This window comes from Puntigrus tetrazona, chromosome 3 (genome assembly GCF_018831695.1).
Source record: "Puntigrus tetrazona isolate hp1 chromosome 3, ASM1883169v1, whole genome shotgun sequence".
Lineage (NCBI taxonomy): Eukaryota > Metazoa > Chordata > Actinopteri > Cypriniformes > Cyprinidae > Puntigrus > Puntigrus tetrazona.
The window spans coordinates 9,083,562-9,109,090 of record NC_056701.1 but is presented as its reverse complement, the minus strand read 5'-3'; the positions used below and the strand labels follow the sequence as shown (position 1 = coordinate 9,109,090).

General features: G+C 38.1%; 2 protein-coding genes across 3 annotated transcripts in view; both read right to left on the bottom strand.

The window, feature by feature from the left end:
- Positions 1–15,276, bottom strand: part of pbx4 (pre-B-cell leukemia transcription factor 4) — a 33,920-nt gene extending 18,644 nt beyond the window's left edge. Inside the window, 2 exon segments of the mRNA XM_043229555.1 lie at positions 7,274–7,347; positions 14,039–15,276. Of these exon segments, the coding sequence (XP_043085490.1) occupies positions 7,274–7,347; positions 14,039–14,223 (259 nt within the window). The 5' untranslated portion in view covers positions 14,224–15,276.
- Positions 15,277–19,415: 4,139 nt separating this feature from the next.
- LOC122332643 (kinetochore-associated protein DSN1 homolog) lies at positions 19,416–24,727 on the bottom strand. Of its 2 annotated transcripts, none has more exons than XM_043230019.1 (11): positions 24,614–24,727; positions 24,354–24,381; positions 23,535–23,814; positions 23,371–23,444; positions 23,181–23,253; positions 21,847–21,928; positions 21,692–21,742; positions 21,521–21,592; positions 21,280–21,427; positions 20,112–20,199; positions 19,416–19,881 (listed from the first exon to the last, which is right to left on the bottom strand). In XM_043230019.1, exons 1-11 carry the CDS (start codon positions 24,643–24,645, stop codon positions 19,799–19,801), a joined length of 1,011 nt encoding a protein of 336 aa, XP_043085954.1. In that variant the 5' UTR covers positions 24,646–24,727; the 3' UTR covers positions 19,416–19,798. The 2 variants fall into 2 exon arrangements, with proteins under 2 accessions (XP_043085954.1, XP_043085962.1); XM_043230027.1 differs by lacking the exon at positions 24,614–24,727 and adding an exon at positions 24,457–24,584.
- Positions 24,728–25,529: the final 802 nt, after the last annotated feature.

Sequence of the window (25,529 nt, the reverse complement as noted above, 5' to 3'; positions counted from 1 at the left end):
CTTAGGGTTGTGCAAATAAACGATAGCATTGTGTATCGACGACAGTCGATAATTATCAGGCTAGTATTATTATCTAGGCTAATTAATATTAGAGCTTATTTCTTTTTCTGTGTTTTTAGAGTGTTGCGCGTCATAACCAATCACACACTATTATGTTGAGCTTATGAATACAGTAGCCAATCAGAGGTGTTCAGATGAGTCACCGCCAAAACAGCAGAGTTTTGTTGTATTCTGAATTCTAAATTCTGCTCTCTTATGAATCCTCTCATCATAAACAACACCGTGCAGATATATGTGCAAAGCAAGTACAGGAGATAGCTTCACTAATTATAACAGACTGAATCAGTGATGATGTTCTTTGGGAACACAAATGATCCTTCCTCATTTTCTGTAGCTGCTGTTTGAATAACTGCAGAAACATTAACATTAAAATGAGTACCTTTCAATGTTTCTATTGAATTTTGTTAAATACAGATTTATATTAAAATATTTTGTAATGTTCATATGCTAATATGGACTAATGTGTACATGATTCATTAAACTAACGTTTGGCTGCTTTAATCGTACCCTGGCATTGGTTCACTCTCTGGCCATGAATCACAGTAAATAATAAAAAAATATTAGCATAATAATATTGTGGATCCACAATATCACAGACTGACAATAGAACGATAAGGCTATGGAGCATAATCACCCAGTGCTAATGTAACTAGCCCCTAAGCATGTTGTTTATGTACTTGCAAAGGTATTTTAGCTGGTGCTTTCTGGCCCAAGGCCTATCTCTTAAATGTCTTAAATGATACTCTGGACTTTGAATATGGTACCTCTGTCAATGTAAACTATTAGATATTGTTCAAAAGAATAGAATTTATTAAAGAATAACATTAATTAAAAAAAATCTGAAAAAAAAGCATCCTGGTTTTAACAAAAACAAACGGATTTCAATGATAATAAGAAATACATTTCTGACACTGAAGACTGGTGTAATGATGCTGAAAATTTTGCATTACAGGAATAAATTAAAACATTTAAATAAATAGTTATTTTAAATAAAAAAATTCATCATTTAATAGAACATAAAAGTTTTTTTTTTTAAATATTAAAAAAAAAAATTTTTTCACCCATTTTAAAGAAATATCACGTTTCACATCTCACTAAAGTAATATCGCACCTCTTGCCAGCTCACATTCAAGTCTTTGGTGCAACTGGTTCAGGATGCGTTACTCGCTGAAGGCTTATACTTGAGGTAAGAGGGTTTATTCAAATCCCTAACCTTACGTTTGAGCCATAGCAACCACCACTAACTAGCCGTGTGTCCATCTTAACCTACATTATAGAGCGAGTTTGCTTTAACACCTTTGCGTGAGACAAACAGATTATTGTAGCTTAACAAAAGGCCAATGGCTCAATCCAAATGGCATGTGTAGAAACTTGAAACTCCCTCGCTCAAGAGAAGCTTAAAGTGAGAGGAGCTCGAAGCAAACTGACAGATCACCCCTACTCAAATCCCCTCTCCAGCGCTCTAGATTAGTCACAGACTGTAGTGAGGACCTCCACACAGGGATGGAAGGCTCCCATCAATTGTAATTAATCCTTAATTAGTCTGGATTAGGTGTTGGGCTCTGACTCTCTCCCACCCCACCAAAGCCACGCCAGCTAATGTAATCCAGCTGAGGCCACATTTACATATCTTTAATTAAAGAGACATGGGTTTCTTTCAAACACTGCTCCCCAGACCAGCAGACTGAGGGACATCTCCATGAGTTTTGACACACACCGCAGCTAAATACGGTTGTCGCTCTTCTTTCGAGTACTTAATCCTGCTCTGCAGACACAAAATGAGGATGTTGAGAGAGTGAAACCACATTCTACTCAAATAAACTCTGCTACTAAAAACTACACATAAAGTTTCCACATACTATTTAAAAATAACGATGTATCATTTTTAATTTGCATGGTTGTCATGATGTTTTCTTTTTTTTTGAAGCCAAACAAAATGAAACTCTACATGATGATTGCGCTATTTTGTACATTTCTGCATATATAAAACCTGGATAAATGTACATTCTAGTTATGTCAATATTTGATCAGAAATTGTATATCGGAAATTGCGTGGGGGGTGGGAAGAGAAGAATATTTATTCTTATTCAGTAAAATCTTAAAATGCTGTTAAATCATTGGTTCTTTGATTACTGTTGTGACCAATAAGGCACCTTTGAGTCAAAAAGGTTGAGAGTCACTGCTCTAATGGTTTTTCCTTGTCATCACAGCCTTGGTTACGTCAGCAGAAAAGCTGCTGCAAGCGCATGCAAAGCATAAAATTACTACATTTAGATGAAATGAGCGCATCACACGCTGATGAATTGTGCACAATAGGACCAGGCACCATCATTTAGTAAATAAGGCCAATTGAGAATTCACGGCATCTTCAAATTGCATTTTCCAATAAATTAGGCGATTAGCACAGAGGAAGTACTTGGCCTATCAACTCAAAGGGCCCGGGTGTTTTTTTAAACGTTTCCCTGCATTCAAGAACGCACCATGCAATTTTGTTTGGCCAGTCCTGAGAGAAAGCTCGATTCCTCAAGGAGCAACGTAATGAGAGGAAAGACGCTCGGCCCACACAGCATTAGGATGAAGCCGAGCGTTGGGGTGACGCTCTCCCCCCTCCATTCTGGACCTTGTGATGGGGGGAAGGGGGGCGCCTGTCAGGGCCAGGGGTCTGTGTGATATTAGCCGTCTGCCAATCCGGCGTGGGGAATGGACACAGAGTAATTACTGCTGCTCTTACTGCCTCATCAATCTCTCTCTATCGCTGTCTCTCTCTCTCCCCTCTCCCCCCTTCACACTCTATCTTTCTCACTCCTGGAACAGAGGAGAGAAAAACAGATTGAGTGACAGAGCACCACACAAGAAACGCTGAATGAAATAGGGCCACTACCGAATGATGATGTTCGGCAGGTTGGTTTTACACATTTGGTTGCTGTATGCATGTTAAAAATGGTCATTTTTGTGTTTATTCGGAGGCCAGGTTGAGCGCATTAGTCACGCCGCACAAACATTCGGTCTGTTCGAGTAACTGTTGAGGCCGAGTTCATCTCTATTGCAGTTTATTTAAGTTGTAAAAAGTCTCACACTCCGCTGGCTCCTTTACCCATAGGCCTGCAGGCTCTGCCTCGTAAAACGAGTCTGAGATTTCCAACAACTCATAAAATTTTACAAGAGGGTTCAAATTAAGGTCTTTCAAAAATGAATGATAATTAAAAAGCCTTAATTAGGTCTCTGACCAACCAGACCGTGAAACCGGAGCAGTGTAGTTCATACAGGTTGGTTATAAACAAGGATTTTCTGAACCAGATGGGCTTGATGTGGAACTACACACATCTACATGGAAACAGTCTAGAAATTTTACACGATGTGCAGGCGATAGCTTTATAGGCTGACGTTTTCCAATACTTGGAAAGCCATTTGTTGGTGGCAAACTGTTTGAGCACTTTGAATGATTTGCTACCTAAACTGTCAGGTTATGTTAGCGATATCAAGCCAATCTTAACAAACCACGCATCACGAAAAACCATGTGTTAAAACACCACTAACCATAGTTACGCAAGTTTATATGTCTGAACAGTCAGCTGGATTTTGTCTTTTTTTTTTTTTTTTCCCATTGACCACTCTTGTTAATAATGAAAAATTCTGAGTACTACAAGAAACCAGGAAAGATACTGGAAATGCAAGAAGACACATAGACATGCACTAGACATTTTGTCCTTTTTAAAGTTATTCAGCAGTTTAAGAACCATTAACCAAAGGGAACATTTAAAAAAAATCATATTTAATTCATGCAGGGTTTATTTGAGGCCATGGTGTTCTTAGTCCTGTCAAATCATTTATTTGTTTCTGGGATTTTAATAGCAGAAATGTACTATGAGTAAAGTTGACCTGGCCGGTTCTTCTGGTAGGTACTCTACAAACATCACATGACTTCACTATTTTCAGCTATTAGCAAGGGAGTTAACATCTACAGAAGAGCCAAGAGTGCAACCAGAAAACCTTCTGAATCACAAATTCAGGATTCAGGTTTTTAAACTCTATGAAATAGAATGGGACATTTCAACTTATATTAACTGAGAAATGACATTTGTTTCTTAAAAAAAATATATATATAAAATGAACTGCAAAGAAACATTAAAATGCTAAGAATCCAAAGAACATAAATTATCTAATTTTCCTATTATACATGAAATCTGAGATCACTAGATCTATAAAATATAAAATATATTATGTATTTGTAACAATTTGAGTGAAAAGTGGGATTGGAATATTAACCTGAATTACAAAATGCATTTGTATTATCCATAAATCAGTTATATGCAATATCTTGAACATGATGTAAAGAGCATGTCGTGCTTCAGTGGAAGCAACAGCATCTGATGAGTTCACACGATCAATGTCACAAATGTGCTCTGATTGGTGACCCGTAAAAAGTGCAGAATCGTAAATATTGCTTATTCATTATTTTACGTTTACTAAACGTTTCTGGTTTTAAATGGTCATAACTGTATTTAAACCCAAAACACAGAAGACCAAAAAAAATGTTCGTGTCCATGTTTCTCATCAACTAGCTATAATAATATTGGCTGAGCTTCATTTACAATTCAAAAACCTGTAAAAACAGAAAGTACAAAAGCAGGTGACCTCGGCGACGAGAACAAAAGTCCGGGTGCTGAAAAGGGTGAGAATCAACTTGCTGCAACCGTTTTAAGTCGATGGGGGAGGGTCAAGAGAGAAGAGACAATTGGCTCGGAAACCTCATCTCTCTCTTAATTTGTTTCTAAGGAGATTAATTAACAAATCTTACATTTCACGCGCATGAAGTTTATGTTAAACAGATGGGGAAATGCGAGGGAGGGGGTGGTTAGTGTGACTTGCATTTGAGCAGAACATTTCCTTAACAATAAAAAACAATCTTCCCAACTGCAGCAGCACTCCGAGGAATTCAATGCCCCTCCCCCACTCTTCCCTAACCCTCCCCTCCACCTCCATTACCATATCAAAGCCCCGAGTTCAGAGCAAGACTTCTCTTTCAAGAATGGAAGCAAGGCATCAGGAGGGAGGAGGAGGAGGAGAGGACAAGACCGCAGCGGCAGGGAAAGGCCTGAGCTCCAGCTCGCTTTTATCCCTGCTGTTCGGTGCAGGAGAGAGAGAGAGTGAGACAGAGGCAGACACACCGAGACTGTGGAAAACAGATGTAAAGACTACTGATCAGCACTACAATCATGTGCAGTAGAGGAGGCTGCCTTCTTTAATTCACATTCCTGAGGCAGGAGATAAAAGCAGCGGGGAGTCTTGGAGAGAGGCAGCACAGGTAATATATATATATATATATATATATATATATATATATATATATATATATATATATATATATATATATATATATATATATATATAGTATAAGTATGAGGTGGTGGGGGCCGTGCTGATCACAATGATGGACACCATCAAGCACACAACTCCACTCAGAGCCGAGGCCTGTTCAGACAAAGTCAGACCAGATTTTCAAGCAAAACAATACATCTCAGTGAACTCCAGCATACAAGATTGTGAAATGTTGTACTGCGACAAGCCATTGTTTTTATTCAAATGCTAGTCTGCCTTTTTAAAGTTTTAAATGTCACCAACTATAAAAACTAGAATTTAGAATTCTAGTTAATGTGTGTTTTTGGGGTTTTTTTTGGCACAGTGACCAAGATTTTTACTACAACAATACAAAACTTTAATATGGTTACAAAACAGCTGCCATCAATCCTGGATATAAAATTTCTTCTCCATATGTTTTGTATTTTTCCAAATGCCTTTCGTTTCTTAGTTTAATTACATTAATTTTTATTAAAAGTTGTCACTGAATAGGAGCACCAGAAATGTTTATTTAGAAGACCCTTGACCACAAAACCACAATAATTTCAGATATTTGTGATTTGTGAAATCATTAGCTTATTAAGTAACGATCATGTTCTATTAATATATTTCAAAAAATTCTAATATATATATATATATATATATATATATATATATATATATATATATATATATATATATATATATATATATATATATAGGACTTTAAATTTCTATTTATTGCAAAACCCTAAGAATTTTAGTGTTGGTGCAAAAAAAAAAGCATTTTGCCATAACGAAGTTAACATAAACATGTCTTAACAGCGAAGCTGCAGCTCAGATCAGACAGTAATGGCCTCGCTCCTGTCATCTAGTAAATCAGCTCATTTACGCCAAAGTCTTCAGGGTAAAACAAGGATTGTAGATTAAGTTTGGCGATAACTGAAGTGATGTATGGAAAAATTCTGACCATTAACTTCGCCTGTCTGCACTGCCGACAACACCTTCCATTTAGTGCTGCATTTCTCCCCGGCCCTTTCTCCACTGGCAAGCTAAATGTGAAAATCAAAGTGAATGACATTAGGTAAATAAGACAGCAGGTTGCCTTGGCAACAGGGACAACCCCCGATACCCATTCCTCTAGCCTACCCTTTACTTGCATCCAATTATAGGAAAGTAAGACTGGGTTATTGACAGATTGCCACAAACAGACCGCTGCACATCATTTTTGCACTGTAATTCCACATGAGCATGCTTGTTACAGAAGCTGAGATGGATTCAAGCTGCAGGATATGACAGGAAAGAAACGAGAGAAACCATGGCACAAAGACAACGCCAACACCTCCATAAATATTTAATCATTTGTCAGCCTCTCGTTTGAGGGGAGAAAGCTGCAGATCTGCCAGAGAACTGACCACTGTGGATCTTCGAGTTAAGATGCGGGAGCCGTTACCTGTTTGGACCGGGATGGTTTGCGTGGACGGGGTTCACAATGAGAAACGCAACCTCTAAAGCACTGAGACCAAAGCAAATACACTTGTTGCTCGTTCAAAGCTTTGAAATGAATTCAAGTGAGATTTCGCACAATGCAAACACTGAATCCACTGCTATGACACTTAATGATTGTAGTCGGCGATACAATAAGACACCTGGAAAGCCCAGAGGAACGTTAAAAAAAAGAAGAAAAAAGCACAATAAATTAAAAAAGGGACACAGAGACACAATAAATTCAGCCTGATGATTATTAAACACCTGTCTCTGCATATGGTCAATGCAGAATCAATACGGAGTAATGAAAAAGATCTACTAGCAATGTGGGAGTGCGGCTTGAAGGCGCACACAAGTTCTGCATTGGCAGAGAAAGACAACGACTTACCAGTTTTCTCTTTGATCTCGCATAAAACGCTGAAGAGAGCCGGCTTCATCCTGTGGCAGTTCAGTGCGTGTTTTCTGCAAGAGAGAAAAGGAACGAGTTAGAGAGACTGTGATTATATTCCATTTCAAACAGTCAACATATCGACCGCTATTTGGCCATTTGAAATTTATTGGCATCTGTCAAACACTGTGCCCAATTAACAAAGTGCCCTTCTGTCAGTTTCCAAATCTACCAATATCCTCGTCGATGAGAAATAAACATTTGGAGGGAAATTCGAAGCCACTAATACAGCCATTTATTAACTTACTTTGCATGTGTGTTATTTTAGTGCCCGAATGACTAAAGAAATTATTCAAATAAGATCATAGCGCAAATGCTGCCAAAAAATATGTGATCCGAATGCAATTTGCAAAATGCAGTTCCCCATTTTGTGGGCCAGTTCTGAAGGACGCAGCAGCAGACTAACACAATCTGGAATGCTTTAGCACATTGCTTTAAACTGTAGAAAATCTACTGACAATGTGTGAATATATGGCCAAATATAATGCTAATCTACATCATTTGATTAATTACTGCTGCCACAATCAACAGAAAACATACACATTTTTTTTTATTGTGTGTGTGTGTGTTTTCCCCAAACATGTCCTGGTCGGAATTACTAAAGTGCCTAAAACGTCCAGATTTTGACTGAAATGTAGTTTAACCAATAGGGTGCAGGTGTTAAGGTGCCTATTCATGGTTTGGGAGGAGGAATAAGCCAAAACCTGGGCATTTTAAGCAATTTAGAAATCCCAGCAAGGACAGGTCCAGGTAAAAGAGGACGTATGGTCACCCTATTTTTAGAGAATCGTTCAGGATAGATTCTTCAAAGTCTCAATTTAAAGCATGCATCATTTGGCTGCCAAACAAAGCAGAGGATTTATGGTTATTGAAGACATACCAACAACCTTTAACATTCTTTGCTGAATATGATTGCAATCACAGGTGCAAACATCTCCTCCAGAATCAATCAAGATGTAATGGACACACTAAGACTCGGAGTCTTTTAAAAAGCTCAGTGTCTGTAGATTGAGAAGATACAGCAGCGGTCTCGGCTCACTCCGGCTAAATGAGTAACTGACACATGGTCCTCATTTGTCTTCGGGGAAAAGCATTCCACCCTTTAATGGTATTATCCAGCCCTTTTTACACCCTGAACGTGCTTAATTTATTGAGCAGGTCTGGAGAATATCAAAACAAGCGAGGACCCTCTGTCTCGCAGAGGAAACATTCTTCTCAAAGCCAGAATCATACGTGTTAAATCCAATCATCGATCATTTCGGGCAGTCTCCCATCAGCAAACTTTATTTCCAGGCTCGGTGAGCTCTGATGCATGGGAAGCTTATCTACGCACAGCCAGATTTCAGCGCTACTGTATTAGAGAGCAGATGAAGCATGCTTTCCAGGAGCACTGTTAACCCTTAACAAATGCCAATAATCGAGGTGTACTCGTTAAAGCTGTTCAACTCGCAGCTGGGATTAACATGCCACCTGAGCATGAAACTGATCATGTGACATATACCCACTCGTAAAAAGGTTTTTATTCTTAGCATCGCATAAGCGTCAATGTGTTGCATTTGGCTGAAATTCTATGCTACGAAGCTCTGCACTAGCCTGAATAATCTTTTATAAGAAAGTCCTCAAAACCGCAAAACTTGCTTCCTAATATTGCAGTTGGCCGCAGCTAAACAAAGTTAGAACGTTTCCCTTTTGCTCCGAGGCAAACAGATAACGTGGGAAATCCCAAAAAAAAGATTGTTTTTGGTGGATGAGGCCTTAAGCTGATGACACACAGTGCAACTCGTTGGGTAATTTTGTTGGAAATGGGCAACGGCACTAGCTTGGGCAATGCTGAATAGGTTACTGTTGATTAGTTAGCTTGTCTTATCACATTGCCAACTTTTCGTATTTATCATCCAACATGAGTTAGAGGCTGAGCAAACATCAGATTTACTTCTAGCTGAGGCTTCATTTTCTGCCTAAATGATCTTCGTTGGCGGCTTTGACATGTTCACGCCCAAATATTTCAGGTATGTTGCATTCAACGCAAGAGGCACAAATATTTTAATACGTGAGACGGCAAAAAAATGGATCGCTGAGTCTTGAATGTAGGTTAAGACAACGTGAGCAAGACAAATAGAAAAACATCAAGTAGCGACAACTGACATTACAAACAGAAATCCAAACTAATGTCTGTGGATGGATGATCATGAAAAGGCGTAACTGACACAACTGAAACATTTACTGGGATGTAATGACAAGGGAAGATTTTTTTTATTATTATTGTTAAATTGTATAACTATCTTAAGACAATTTCACTCTTTGATCAGGGCCTGAGAGTAGACGAATTATTCTTGCATGTGTCTTATGTGAACACTTCAACTGAATTTTAAAACATACCATCTTATGAGTATTGTTTACTTTACGTTGCGATGCTAGATTGATATACCTGCTCATGCACATTATTTTAAATATTTTTGGCCATTACAAGCTATTATACAAAGAGAATGATGACATGCAATGAAACAGAGGAGCAAATATGTCGCTTGTTCTCATTCCTAGATATAACAAGGGGCATATTTTAAACTATTGTCAAATACACGGAAACAGCAAAGATTAAGTTTAGTTTTCCTTGAAAATGAACATTTAAGTGTTTGATCTGAGGTGCCTTTTTTTTTAGAATTGAAGAAAACTACAATCAAAAAAATATTTTTAAAGGATGACAAAAACATTAGAACGAAAATAATTTTTGTATAAATTGGTAATATTTTTGCTAACTTAATGATAAAAACACAATTAAGTAAAAGAAATGAATAAAACCTATTCAAGTGGTTTTTGAGCGGACTATCTAAAACGGACTCCAGAAAAAGCCCTTTTTAAGACCAGGGTAATGTGAATTGGTTTTCCTTTACTATTAGTTTCTTTTAAATGTTTAGCCCCACTGAGATCATTTATAAAAGGCTGAGGTGCATCTTAAACTGTATGAGGGTGCATTTTCTCTTTGTCATCAGCATGGAGGGGATGATGGGGGAGAGAAGAGGAGGGGGTGCTCATGCGCTCCTGTACTGACCTGTGCTGGAAGTTGAGCGGCAGGGCACACCCTGCTGTGCTCCCCCCCAGCTCCCCCTCCCTCTGTGGGGTCCACTGCGCCGGTGCCTCCTCTGGCCAGCATCTGGACACAGGGCAACAGGGTGAGAGGCTCAGGGCAGCAGGCTCAGACAGCGCTGGCATCTGCCCCCACCGTCCCAACGACATCCCACCCCATCCTCCCCTTACACTGAGACAACAGACCCCCGCAGTAAATAATGCAGATCAGAAACAGAAATCAAGCACCAAGTCATACGACGATGGAATCAGAACATGTCTGATTTTGCCAAAAAATGTTTTAGATGTCGAAACAAAGACCAAATCATTAGCTACTACACGAAAAGTAAACCCAAAGGCACATGAAAACAAACCGTGAGACTGCTTGGTTGAAAATATCTAACCGAAAACTTGCACAGTGAATGAGGACGTATGCATTTAGTGATATACATGCTTAACTCGCAGCTCTTTTCTGATGGATGTAACCTGGTCTGTCAACTTAGCTGACCTTATCTACCAATACTCGCAGTGACAACAACAGTCCAAAGCAAGTTAAGAAATCTTGTGCGTTTCATTTGTTTTAACGTGCACTGAAAAAGCAATCCAGACAAGACGTGCTCTTCCTTTTCTGAGCAAAGCATGTGCCTCCACTCAGCAAATAATGCAGGTTTGGGACACATTATACTAATTCATTTAAGAGGCATTATGGTCCGTTTAATGAGATACCACAACTGTGCATATTTCATTAGTCTCAAATAAAGGAAATGTGTTTATAAAAGATGGAAAAAAAAGAGAAATATGCATTGTAGTGTCCAAGAATGCTGACCGCACTAGGTAGAATCCCTCAGAAACGGAGTAAAGCTCCACAACTCTGCAAACGAAGCTGCCTTCTCTGCCCTAAAACCATCCCACACTTGACAAAATAATAATGCATATTTCTCTCAGGTATCTGAACTATTTCAGGTTTGTGCGGAAGCACCGAAGGGCTTTTTTGCTTCATAACTGAAGGCAGCGAGGGCTCATACTCAAGAATAACTGCAGAATATCAGTGACAGAGAAGAAGTGACTAAAGAGAAAATGCATTTACGTCCATCACTAACAATATCTGGCATTATCCTTAAAGGAGTAGTTCACCCCAAAAAAAGAAAAGAAAGTCGATTCTGTCATTCACTCAACCTCGTGTCAATGCGACGCTTTGAACAGTGTTTACACTGCCTTTTCTCACACAACTCAAAACTCCCTTTGCTGCTGCTCTCAAATCTAATTCACTTCTGCATATTCAAACTTGCCATATTATGATCGGTTATGAGACACACAAGAACCAACAGTGTTTTGCATCATTAACATGACACATGCTGTGACAAATCTTCATGCCAGTTTGAAGATGCAGAAGTTCAAATTAGATTTGCGAGCTACAGCGGAGAGGAAAAAGTAGTAACAGGTTACCTTGAAGAGTGATTTATACCTAATCTACCTCTTAAAAATGTATTTTGTTATCTTTATTGTTGGATATGATCCATGTGAGAAGAAATACACTCGGGTAAAAACTAAAACTTTAGGCTCCCCTTGCTTCAAGACTTGGTTGAATGAAATGCTTCATGTTATATGAAAAGAAGGTAAAGACGAGTTCCTTTGAGTCTAACTTTTGCACTGTCAGAACTGCGTGGCTTTCTTGGATTTCATCAGGTCCGCATTAACGTACCCTCACGTAAAGTCCCCTTTAACTACTTCTTGGACCTTTCTTGAAGAAATTAAGCATAGAAACAATGCCCAAAACTCAGAAACAGCAGATACATTGAAAAAGAAATGGCAAGAGACACACATAAATTAAACACGAAATTCTGAAGCGGTATTTTCTTGTAAAATATACAAAAATAAAAAGTTTTCTTTGTAACTATGACTATGCTAATCGGTTCATATGTATGTAGGGGCAAATCCTGGTGAATCAGGACATTTTTGTCATTAAATTCTCAATATATCCGGGTGTAGGTGATTGCAAATCATTTTTGACTTAAAAGCATTTAATTTGGATGTTACCCCACAAGCAACGTTTTGGATTGTATTTCTAACAGCTTTACACGTTACTCTGTTTCTCAAGTCAAGTTAACACATGGCTTCATAAGGCTCACATTAATAGCCATTTTAATAGGACTTATTAATTTATGGAGCTTGATTGCGCCATTCCCCATTCACTTCCAAGACTTTCAACACCAGCAAAATAACGAACGAAATCGCGAATTCCAGATGAAAAAAAAAAACCAACGTTTTTTTAATCATCATATCCAAGCACCTTTAAACCGAGAGACCATCCACGCGACATTCATCTCGCGGGGCTTTTGCGTAAGAGAAACAAAAAGTCACCTCGCAACCCTGCGAGCCAATAAACGCAGTATAGACATAAAGGCGATACGGTCGCGTTCATAAGTTCCCCGTGTAGCGACCCTCCATCTCATTAATAGAAACTCAATTTGCGGACAGCTGCACACGCGCGCACATTATAGGAGAATTGATTGCGCCCAACACACAATGAAAAGGATGAACACCAGGGAGGAGGAGGAGGGTAAAAGAGAAGTGAATTAATTAAGAGAACCAGGTGGTCAAATGGCTTGGTGGAAAATCACAAGCTAATGACACATATACGCGCGCATGCGATCCCTCATTAAAAAGGCGGCTTTTGTCCAGGCTCGGCGGCTGGAGTTGACCTTTCAACAGATCGCGGGTCACCGGCGATCCATAAGAGATCGATTTCGCCGCGGGTCGATGGAAATACGCCGACTGTACGGGGCGCAGATTCTGCGGGAAAAGGCGGGAAAGTCGTCAAACCCCGTCGGCTGCTTTCGTCTCGAGGTTAAGTCTGACACCGTTTGACGGCGATGACTTAATTAAGCGCGCGCTGATTATCTATGCTAATGACGAGGTAGCACATTAATCCAATTCATTTATCTAGCGGGGCCTCGATCTGGCAGACGCTCGCTGAAGACCAAATGGCTTCACGAGAGCCCACGGGCTCCCGATGGCAAACATATTGGTTGACCTCTAAAGCCTTTTTGGCCCCGTTTAGCGCGTTTTAAGAGAGAAACGCGCTCGCGTGGTTATAGACGTGTTATCGTTTCGGCGCGTGCTTGGTGTGAATGGAAATCGGCGTTTCTTTCGTCAGCGTGTCGACCAAAAAAAAAATGCCAGTCAGAAGATGTCGACTCTTTCAGCCACGGGGCTCTATTTTAAAAACTACTTTCTCGTTATGATAACTACGTGCACCAAACCACCGATCGCTTGGTGAAAGCATTTGTATTCACTTCAGCGGATGCTTTTATCCAAAGCAAGTCGAGATATTGTAAGTTGTAATGACTGTTTATCTAACGCAACTTTTAACAACTTAAAAAAATGGAAGATGCAACAACACCCAAACAAACGCAATTAATCGACACTTTAAGTGCATTTTTTTCTAGGAATACCTGAGCCATAGCTGCAATGCATTCTATCACATGCGATTTTCAGCCGACGAAATATTATATAGTGTCTATATAGCGCAAACCGATTTCACCTAGCTGCTGTTTTCACGGCAACACCAATCAAAGAAATTTCTGTCTATATAAAAAAAACGTGCTTTTCTTGAGCGCCCAGTCCTCTCGCAGGTCTTACCTCGCCTGGGCTTCGTCGAGGCTCTCGTCGGTGATGGCCATGATCTGCTGGAGAATATCCCCTATGTCTTGCTGCGGCTGACCGAGGGACTGCTGCTTCCGAACCGAATCGGGGTCACCCACGTCGGCCTGAGAGAGTCCGCCGAGTCCGCCCATGCCGGCCAGCATTCGCGTCTGCTCATCCATGATGCCTCGAGCCGAATCTCGCCGTTTTCCCCGCCGCAAACCAAATGAAAGCGTGTTATCAGCGCCCTGTCTCAGCGTACATGAACCACCGACGGCGTGAATGGAAGCGTGGAGCCGAGCGAACCCGCTATCGGACGAGAAAACAATGAGAGCGCGACTGAAACGTGGGCTTAAACCGCATCAAAACGACGCGCGGTGTGTGTGTGGCGAAAGGTGGATAACCAGCTCGCGTGGACGGGAAATAAAAAAACAAACAAACAAAAAAAACAATGTTTTGATCCCAGCGTTATCTAAAGCGAGCCCCTGCACACTAGCACTCCCATAAAGCCAGTCTAACAAGAAAATAAAAGCGTCCCTGGAAACATGAAGTATCCCACGCGCGGCATCTCAAAGTATCGCCTCTCTAAACAACTCGCGGTCCGCGATAAAATCAATCATGTCCACAAATAACGCGACCAATCCGGCTGACAGCTATTAACGTTACAGTAAAAATCTCAGACACTACTAACAAGCTGGACTAAACCAACCGGAGCGGCTAACAAGCTAATACGGAGGGTGAAAAACTCTCTGCTGGAAATAAATCGAAATAGAAACTCTAGCCGTCGCTTATTAGCGTCCCCTCGCTTGGGAAAACGCAAAAACCCAACGAGCAAAACGAATCCCGGGAGCGGCGGAGGAGCGCAACGGCTTTAACGCGTAATTCCGCGATCTCCGACACAATTGACTCGCAGTGTTGGCTAGCTGCTTAGCAGCGGGGCTAACTAGCATTCGAGCGCTGTTAGCAACAGATTCGCACGGGCTCCACAAACACCCGCGGGACCGACAGCAAACTGCCCCCTCGGCTCTGCGCGAAATGCCCCGGCTTTAGGTGGATGGCGCGAAACGGCTCAGAACGGCGACGCTCAGCTCCATGCCAGCCGAAACGACTCAGTTGGTTTGTTCCCGAGCCGCGGTGCTGTCGTAGAAAGACTTGCCCCTCTCTTGTGTTTCTGCCCTCCTCGGCGGCTCTTTCTCCCCCTCTGAGCTACTACATACGAGCCATACGTCACCATCGCGCACAAAAGAGCCGCGGCTACGCGGCGCGGCGCCTCTAGGGGCGACACTGAGCGCGCTGACGCCTCGCGCCTGCACGTACGTTACGTTTGTAAACAACTCGCGCGTCTCAAACATTACACCGAAGCTCTAACAGGCCTAAAAAACATTTAATTTTTTTTTTAAAATCAATTTATTCTTAACTGTCCCCTCTAGTAGTTTGTTCCTTTGATATTATGAAAGTAATCAATAATCATCTTTTTATGAAAAAAAAGAGAAACGTTACAGTTTACGTTCTCTCTCTCTCACTCACACACACGTGCGTCTCTTTCAAATACACTGCATGCAGGTTCTTTCGTGGAAATGGCTTTTGTATAGTAACCATAGCTGAATCGAGGCATGTGTATGTTACAAGACCATGGTAACCATCGCTAAAACAATGTATGGCCCCTCACTGCTGTGAAGTTCTACTCCCGTCCCTCATTGGTTATTAAGAATCGAACCTTCATCACGCGTGCTGTTAACCGCAGTGTTATTACTGTAGTAAAACCACGGTGAGTTTACGGAAGGCTGTCCAGGGTTTTAGCGGATGTTTCTGTAGGCACGATGAACCCTGTTAAAAAAGTTTTTCTGTTAACGTCATTTTACCAAATATTCTATTATTCAAATTAAACACGTGGAAGATGCAAATCAAGGCCACGTGCATGGTCGTGAAGGCAACATTCAAAATGTCTGATAATGGTGCCAAGCTTCCTGTTCTAAAGAAATAAGACAAACTTTCTGCTTTAAAACATGTCTAAATACATTAAAATGAGCAACCTTTTTGAATATTCATTTACAGGCATAAAAAAAGGAAAAATAATTTCTTGTTTAATTTTGCCATCATACACTCACTTCAGTTTTGATAGTGCAATTTTTTTTTCCATACAGAAAAAAAAAAAATCAAAACTTTATGCATAAAACTGATTATTAGCAAAATGTCTGTAATATATACACGTTCATAAAATCTCCTAACTACAATGAACCTTAATTATAGCAAACAAAAATATTATTTTCACGCTTTGTCCATGTAAACGGCTAAGTATAACATCACTTATTTAAATCAATGTTTTTTTTCAGGTGCATGGACAGTTCAGATTAAAAATAAGTGGTCCCAATTTTTTTTGCAAACGTGGACGTTTTGGGGTAGTTCATCACTCAGAGAGAAAAGACAGGCTCCTCAGATGAATGGGTGCTGGAATATGTGGAGGGGAGAGACTCAGCCTGGAGCATTTCAATGGGAGTTTGATGATGTGTGCGCAGAGAGAGGAATGGGACAAAAGTGGTCCTGGTTTATGCTGACGCGTAGCACATCTCTCGGCTACAATCTAACACTAATCAATCTGAAGTGAGAATGAGAATATTAGAGAACAAACTGTAACCTGAACTCGTTATCACACCGTTGCTTTCGCACAGCACGATTTTGAGTAATTGTAAATCTATATTTTTTTCCATCTTTCTCCTTTCATTTCCTAGGTGATGGACAAAGCGGTCCTGTGGCTCAGTGCTAAAATGAACAACATTTTTGTATGTATGTATGTGTGTGTGTGTTTTTGTACATAGGTTGACAAATACACACAAACACACATATACATTATATATATTATATATACATATATATATATATATATATATATATATATATATATATATATATGTATATATATATATATATATATATATATATATATATATATATATATATATATATATATATATATATATATATATATATATATATATATATATATATATATATACATATATATATATATATATATATGTTAGAATGATTTCTGAAGGATCTGATACTGAAGACTAGAATAATGATGCTGAAAATTCTATATATTTTGAAAACATTTGAATGTATATATATATATATATATATATATATATATATATATATATATATATATATATATTTACATCACAATATTTTACAATATATTTTTTTCTGTATTTTTAATCAAATAAATGCAGCCTTGATGAACAATCTTAAAAAAATCAAAAATCTTACTCTTTCAATGTTAGTACACACACACGTGTATATATATATATATATATATATATATATATATATATATATATATATATATATATATATATATAAAAACACATACAGCTGTATGTGAAGTGGATCAGAAAGTTCATCAAAGTTGTCCTAGGACAAGAACACATATTGGCTTTAGGACTTTTAAGAAAGGTTTTGATCCACTTCAAATGTTGATTACAATATATATTTATTTATTTTATAAGATTTTATATACTATGTATATATATGTGTGTGTGTGTGTGTATATATATATATATATATATATATATATATATATATATATATATACACACACACATATGTATATATATATATATACACACACACACACACACACATATATATATATATATATACATATATATATATATATATATATATATATATACATATATATATATATATATATATATATATATATATATACACACACATACATACATATATACATAGTTCTGTATGCATGCATACATCATATATATTTCTGTATGCGTATGTGTATATGGAGCATAATTTAAAGGAACAGTTCACCACAAAATGGATAGAAGACTCATTGTAGCCCCAAAGCAAGGGTTTGAAGTTAAAAACATCTTGATGGATTTATTGCAAACACACAGCTTTTCACTCAAGACATTAACTGATAGACTAAAGTCGTTTGGATTTCTTGTGCATTACTGAAATGTTTTTGAAATCATTACTGAAATCAGCTTTTTGAACTCTCATTCCGACGGCACCCATTCACAGCACAAGATCTGCAAGATGTAATGCTTAATTTCTCAAGTAACAAACTCATCTAGATCTTTCTTGGCTCTCTTAAAAGTGAGTAAACCGAGAGCAAAAAGTTTCATTTTTTGGATGAACTACTCTTAACACAGCCGGCAACAAAAAGGCAGGTTTTTACTTTTTCCAGCGATCCATTCCTTCTTCATTTGAAAAACATTTTAATAATCTAAACGACCTTTTTCCACGATTAAGAACATTTGGTCTAAAGAAAGGGTTCCAAGGACGTTAACGGTTCTTCACAAAACCATTAGATGCCATAATTTCGAGCGCGCGTCTACGTGGGCAACCCCTACATAGCGTGCATACATTAATCTTTGTCAATTGACATTTAATTTAAAGGTATTTGCCACCACGAGAATAGTTTTTCCCCTCTTGACTCTGAATAGGTATTCTTCTTAAATCTGTTTGAGGCAGATGCACCCTCGGCCCACAAGCGCTGAGCCTCATTTTCATCTAAATAAGAATCGATCCCTCTTGCTGTGCCACCCCCAGTGCTTCTAACGCTTAACCCCACTCTCCTGCTACACCACCTCCATCCCTACATTAACAGAGAAAACTAAATACAAGCCAAGTCTAATCAGCTCGCGTGTGCAGGAGAGAAAAATGACCTCGTTTTCCAGCTCTCGAGATCGAAACGGTTAAATCTTCTCTTTTGGGATCGTTAAAACGTCCGTCTTCAATTTCTCAGATCGCAGCGGACGCAGCGTCGAGAGCGAACCGCCGCTTCGTTTCGAACGCAGATACTATTATTATGCCATGGGAGTTCAGAGCAGGTCGTGTTTAGTCTTGTGGGCATGGAAATGTGATATAAACAGAGAGGATGTGAAGTGGAGAAATCACTGGGAAAATCTTCTAAGCCTGTTTCTTGCTCAGCAGCCCTGTGTGACGGTGAATAGAGAACAAGGGCTGGAAGCGTGGGGGAAGGGGTCATGGGACGCACGAGAACAAACATAATAGATGGCTAAAAGGCCCTCAAAGAGCTCGTGACTAAAGCCCAAAGGCCAGTGTCTTTTCTTTAAGCTAATAATGATGACTTAAAGCGTATAAATACTAGCTTGCGATGTTTGTCCTGGAAACAAGACACCAGCACAAACCGTTTATTCAATTTTACCAAAGGGGGGAAAAAAAAAATCCAGTGATGGATGAATGAATATCATTCTGAGTCCATTAGACATACAGGATAAATTTAAAGACCGTTTAAAAGCATTTGAGGGCTAAAAACCTGAATCAAATCTTTTTCTTTTCTTTTTTCTCTCTCCACATGAGAAACAAAAACAAAACAGAGTTTGAAGCAATTGTCAAGGCATTTAATTATATTTAGAAATCTGTCAAATTGAGAGAAACAAAATCTATGCAAAACTACACAGGTTAAAGTGGAGCTTTGAAGAACTAGGTGAATAACTAGCCTGCCATCTAGTGTTCATCTTTGCGCTTCATGTACGCATTCGGAGCATTTAAATGGACTAAATCCAAAACAGACATACAGAGGTTTAGTATGAATTTAGATGCTCTTTAAAAAAAAAAAAAAAAAAAAAAAAAAAGGATACGTGTTGCGATACAGCTAAAAGTTGAAACGAAACATAATGCATAACCGCAATGGTCCTATCAGATCGTAGGGCTTTTGTGTGGAAGCTCAGCATCCTATGGGATTCATTACGGCACTGTAAACTAGGAGGAAACGCTAGATATGGGTCCTTTTATCAGCTGTCTGACTGGAGATGAAGGGAGATTCTGAAATCCTGCCCTGGCAGCTGTGAGAAAAACAAACAGAAACAGAGCTTAATGCACTGAACTGGACTCAACTGACATAAAAGTTCCTACTAAACTATTTCACGTGACTTTGCATCTTAAATAGTGCTTTCCATACGCAATATATACGTTCTGATTTGCAGAACCATTTCTTACCACCGTTACCAGTGCTGGACGTTTTTTTTTGGTTTTGAATCATTATAACGCGATCTTTTAGACGGCAGTATCTCACCTAGTCTGGCACTGGTCTCTTTTAGCAGCAGCTGTGACTTCTCATGAAAAGACAGCAGCTCCCTCATTATACAACACTGTGAGTCCATCTGTGAAGAAAGACAAGTGCACATGACGGCAGGGCAGCTCTCAAAACAGCTTTTTAAAAGAACATAACATGCAACCGGTTCTCTAGTTCATTAAAACTCTAAAATTTATTTAGTACATTATGTAGAACATATTTTAGTAATTAAGAAAGTACAGAAAATACGTATCATGACCAGCGTAGTCTAATTCACAAAATTAGATTAGCCAGAGTTCTGTCATTTTATTTCTGTCTCTACATAGTTTAAAATATGCCAGCTATGAATAGTATTATTTTTGTTCAGGATATTAGTTATATTAAAGCTTGTATTGTATTTAAAGGAAATGTGTGTTCAGCGGCTGAGATGACCTCTGATTTGAAAAGTCAATAGTAATAAAAACACGCCATTTAAGCTTGTTTTTTGTTTCGACATTTCTTACCGTTTTTTAGTTTTAATGTAGCTTTTATTTATTCGATTTTTAAAATTGGTCAATTTAAAAAAATATATTAAATCTAATATTTTTGGGTCAAAGACGAGCATTTAAATTTTGGCGTTCTATTTACATAGAAAACATTAAATGCAAGCAAAGTGTTTACATTTTTTCAAATAACTTTTGTTTATATAAAAATGTCAAAATATGGCGTAAAATAGCATTCCATTTACATTCAGCGTATTTTAAATGATTAAACTCTTCAAGGTGACAAATGGATAAAACCTTGTGATTTGAACCTTTTTGAACAATTTTTCCTCTGAATAACACTTTAGTACGTGTCTTCCATCAAAAAAGGAAAAAAAATGTCTTTTTTTTTTGCTCAGAAAAAAATAAAATGAAACATTGTAACGCCAAAAAAGCCAAAATTGATGTGTATTTAACTTTCATAGTTTTGATGCTACCTTTATTCCAGTTATATTATAACGCAAAACCTTTTCATCAAATTTTAATAAATAATTTTCCTTAATTTTTGGCCCTTTGTATCAAAATGTTTGCCCCCTCAGGTATGATTGCCACAAATCCCTTTTTGCTAAGGCTTATTAAAAATGTTAACTTGCCTGACTGATTTCTGTGGTTCTCTAGTCTGAAAGTATACGCTATCCCAGACTTACCACTAGCTCCATGTTTCTGAGCAGCTTTTGCTGTCCCGCGAGTACCGCATTGTAGTCAGGTTTGTTCATAATGAGCTGACTCTGTGAGGACTTTGCAAAGCACGACGGGTCCAGCGGCACCCCCTTCTCTTCCCCTCGCTCCACACATCTGCAGCGGGACAGAGATGTACAGCTGAGCAACACTTCTGAGAGAATGAATCTGAATCGGTGAGTGCCGGCGTGTTCGTGCAGTTGTGCTCACTTGTCTAGCTCGTCAGCTTTGATTCTATGTTTGTTCAAAAGCGACTCCCACGACATACTTTCTGCCTGTAACCTACGTGAGTGCATGAAGACCATTAACACGGCAAACGCAGTCATAAAATGAATTAGATGTCTACTGTAATGTCCCGGGTGGATGAGAGGAGAGAATTACCTGTTAATGTCCTCCTGAATGAGCGCAGCGTTCATGTTAACAACAGGGTCACTGCACATACGGAGAGAGAGAGAGAGAGTTTAATAAACTGGAGTGTGCTTCAGGACCGAAGGACTAACGATGGATGCGACAACAACACAGAAACACCGACTGACCTCTCAACGGCTGAAAGTGAAGCCTGGGTTTCTCTTTTGATGTCTTTAGCCAGACTGTCCCATTCTTCATGCAAAGATTCAACTGGAAGTGAATATTTTTTTTTAAAAATAGAATTATATTTTGGACAACATTCAGCAAGTATGGGCCTTTTCTGTGCCACATTCAATACGGTTTTGTTTTGCAAATTCTTCAGATGAGATAGATTAGGTTTTGATGAGATTACGAAACATTTTGTTTGGAAATACAAGAATGTTCAAAATGACACTTTCCCAAATGCACTACCATTTCAAGTTGTTTTTTTTTTTTGTATGAAACAACATAATATGGTAACGCTTTACAATAAGGTGTCATCTGTTAACATTAATGTATTAACTAACGAACAAACAATGCATTTATTACACTGTTTATTAATCTTTGTCAATGTTAGTTACTGAAAATACAGTTATAAATAAATACACTCAAAGTGGCTCAAAACCTTTTAACAAAGTTGTCTTAAAACAAACATGTTCTTGTCCTAGGACAACTTTGATGAACTTTCCTGATCCACTTCAAATGTTGACTTCTGTATGTGTGTATATAAATCTGAATTAAATCTTTCTGAGAAATGGATAGGTTTGAAGGATATTGACAAAATTAGTAAGTATTTAAAATGCATTATTATTACTATTATAATTTAAAAAATCAGTGCTTTTAATCAGCATGAACATTAATTTGATCGCCAATTAATGTTTTTTCTAGATTTTAAATGAATACAGTTCTTTTTAAGTTTCAGTTCAAAGAATATATAATTTCAGAAACTATTCAGCAACCCAACTGTTTAACATCGATAATAACAACATTATTTCTTGTGCAGCAAATCAGTATAGAACGATTTCTGAAGGATCATGTGGCACTGAAGACTAAAGTAACGATGCTGAAAATATAACAGGAAATTACATTTTGAAATATACTTAAATAGAAAACAGCTATTGTAAATTTCAATAATATTACTATTTTACTATATTACTATATTATATAAATATTACTATACTACTATGCCTTGATGAGCATAATAGGCCTTCTTTATTAAAAAAAATAAATAAATGTTTTTTTTTTTTACCAAATCACACAATTTCTGAACGGTAGTGGTAACTATAACTTCCAACTTGCTGCAAACATCATTTAAAGGATAATTACTTTAGTAAATGTATCCCCAAATATGGTAAAGAAACAACACAATATATACATATAAAACACCTAAAAACATATTATCCCTGTGTGTTGAAGCTAGTCTAAATATTTGCAGGAAGTAAAAAAACTGAATGTCTGGCTTGATCAGGACACCCTGACTTACCTTGAGTCTGGAGTATCTCTGTATCAACACCGGGAACAGTGTACAGACTATTTTTGGCCCTCTTCACTGTCATCTACGTACAACCAGGAAAAACAAATGGTTAGACTAAAGCAGAAAAGGAGAAAGCTGATTCATGGTCACAATGACAAAGCCGAATTTAATTTTCCTAATAACATGCATTTTTTAAGACCTGCATAGCAGCTTTAATTAGCATCTCCAGCCTCTCATTATCAGGCAAAGACAGACTGATGGTTTCACACAGAGCTAAAAGACACAAAGAGAAGAGAGCATGAACGCAATGATAAATAACTCCAGCATGACGTCCGGTGAAAGTGTCTTTGGTTGGGCACTCACGCTGTGAGGAGCAGGAGAAGGCCGGCAGAGAGCGTCTGCCTCTGGACGATCTCCTCCAGGATTTCCTCCGTGAGCGAGGGCTTCGTTCTGGAGCAGTAGCTGTCACACCTTCCCTCACACTCTCCTCAACAGAGCTCATCTTAGAGTCCTCCCGGCGCTCATCCTCTCCGATATGCTGCATCGCTGCGGGAGCGGGAGACGTGCAAGGTGACTTCTGAGGAGGTCCTGAGATGTGGCTACTGTCAAGCGGCCGTTTGACTCCATGAGACACTTCTGAGGCCTTGAGACAGAAGAATCGGAAATGCATCACAGCATTAGATGTATATAAAGCGCTCGTCTACGCATTTGTCACATGACTAAAGATACTGGAAGCAGCAATATAGCATAATGACACTTTAAAAGCATAACAAAAGAAGAAGTCTCAAGATATAACAGGCACTAAGCATGATAATGATCTTTTGAAATACACATCCGGTCAGTAATACTTTTAATGTTTTTGAAAGTCCCTTATGCTCACCCATGATGCAATTGATCAAGGTAAAACACACAGGCTTGGTTTCATAGACACTAACATTGATAGTGTCCCTCTGGAGGCAAATCAAAAGCACTGATATATTTAAGATCAGTCGGTGTACGTTTCTCCCAATTCAGACAACTCAGACTTGCATTTCAGTCTGAGATAAATTTTGTCTGTGAAACCTGTGTTTCCACTGTTCCATAATTCTTCAGAAATGACTTTCACGTGATAATTTGCTAAATAAAAGCATTGATCCCAAAAGTTTAAAAGGCACATTTAAAAGCAACAGAAAACAGACTTACCCTGGTATTGATGTTGTTGGCATCACACCTGTAAGAGATATTATGTGGTTATGTAACGTTACATTATACCACAGCAAACAAATTTGTATTCGATGTAACGCACTGCAATGTATTTTAAACAACAGTTTGAACATCTGTGTTGGTCCAGTAACAAGCCAAAAATCTTCTTAATTCAGAAATCATCATCTTCAAATGTCAATGGGAAACATTTAACACATACATTCGCTACGTTGCAAAAAAAAAAAAAAAAAAACACTTACGGCTCCATCTCTTCACTCTGAAGCTCCGCCATTTTCTTTCAAAGACCGCGCGCAGTGTCAAACATGCCACGCCCACTTTCATGTCGCCGCAATGGTTCTTGGGAACTGTAGTCATATTACTGTATCGCGACATTACGCATGCTGACTCTCATGTAACAACTATTACAAAAAGTCTAATAAAATACTATCTAATATGAAATTAACCTAGCATAAAGGAGTCCACCATAAAGATCAACCTTACCTAAGCTATTTTGAGGAGAAATGTCAAACACTTATTTTATTTACTATTTTTCTGAAACAAGTCTAGCTTGTTGAGGGGCAATACAGGACGACTTAATGTTCAAATTAATATATTATTTTTAATAGGATTTATAGTAATAATCTTAAAAACATATTTTAATAGTAAAAATACATGCAATTAACATCGTTTTCAAACAAGTATTGTTTGTTTGTTTCCCAGTTTCTGTTTATTAAAAAAAACTATATCAGAAATATGAAAATATTGAAAAAAGTTGAGCAGCACAGATTAAAGGTACATTGGCAATGTGTTATCCTTGCATACCATTTTGGTATTCTTGCATCCCATTATGTACTTTACTAGTGCATAGAAAATAATATTTGGATTATTGAACACCAATTATTATTAACAATACATAATAGTAATAATAATAATAATAATAATAATAATAAATAATAATAATTGGTCTGATGTTTAAACTTGACTTTCAACATTTTCTAAAGGTAAAAGCTTTCCTTTCCTAAACCCAAAATATTTAATATTAACTCCTGCTAAAATGTTAATATGAAATATATTTAATAACACCACACCAAGTCGAGCAATCGTATATCCTTATTTGCATTCCTACATGCGATTTAAAAATAATAAAATAATGTACTTTCACCTTGCTTATGTAAG

Bases quoted from the DNA above. Each gene is read 5' to 3' on its own strand.
- LOC122332643 (XM_043230019.1), bottom strand. From the start codon at position 24,645: ATGGCGGAGCTTCAGAGTGAAGAGATGGAGCC. The intron at 23,815-24,353 runs GTAAGTCTGTTT...TTCTGTCTCAAG, and splicing joins CCAACAACATCAATACCAGG to GCCTCAGAAGTGTCTCATGG. The intron at 23,254-23,370 runs GTCTTAAAAAAT...GGTTGTACGTAG, and splicing joins TAATTAAAGCTGCTATGCAG to ATGACAGTGAAGAGGGCCAA.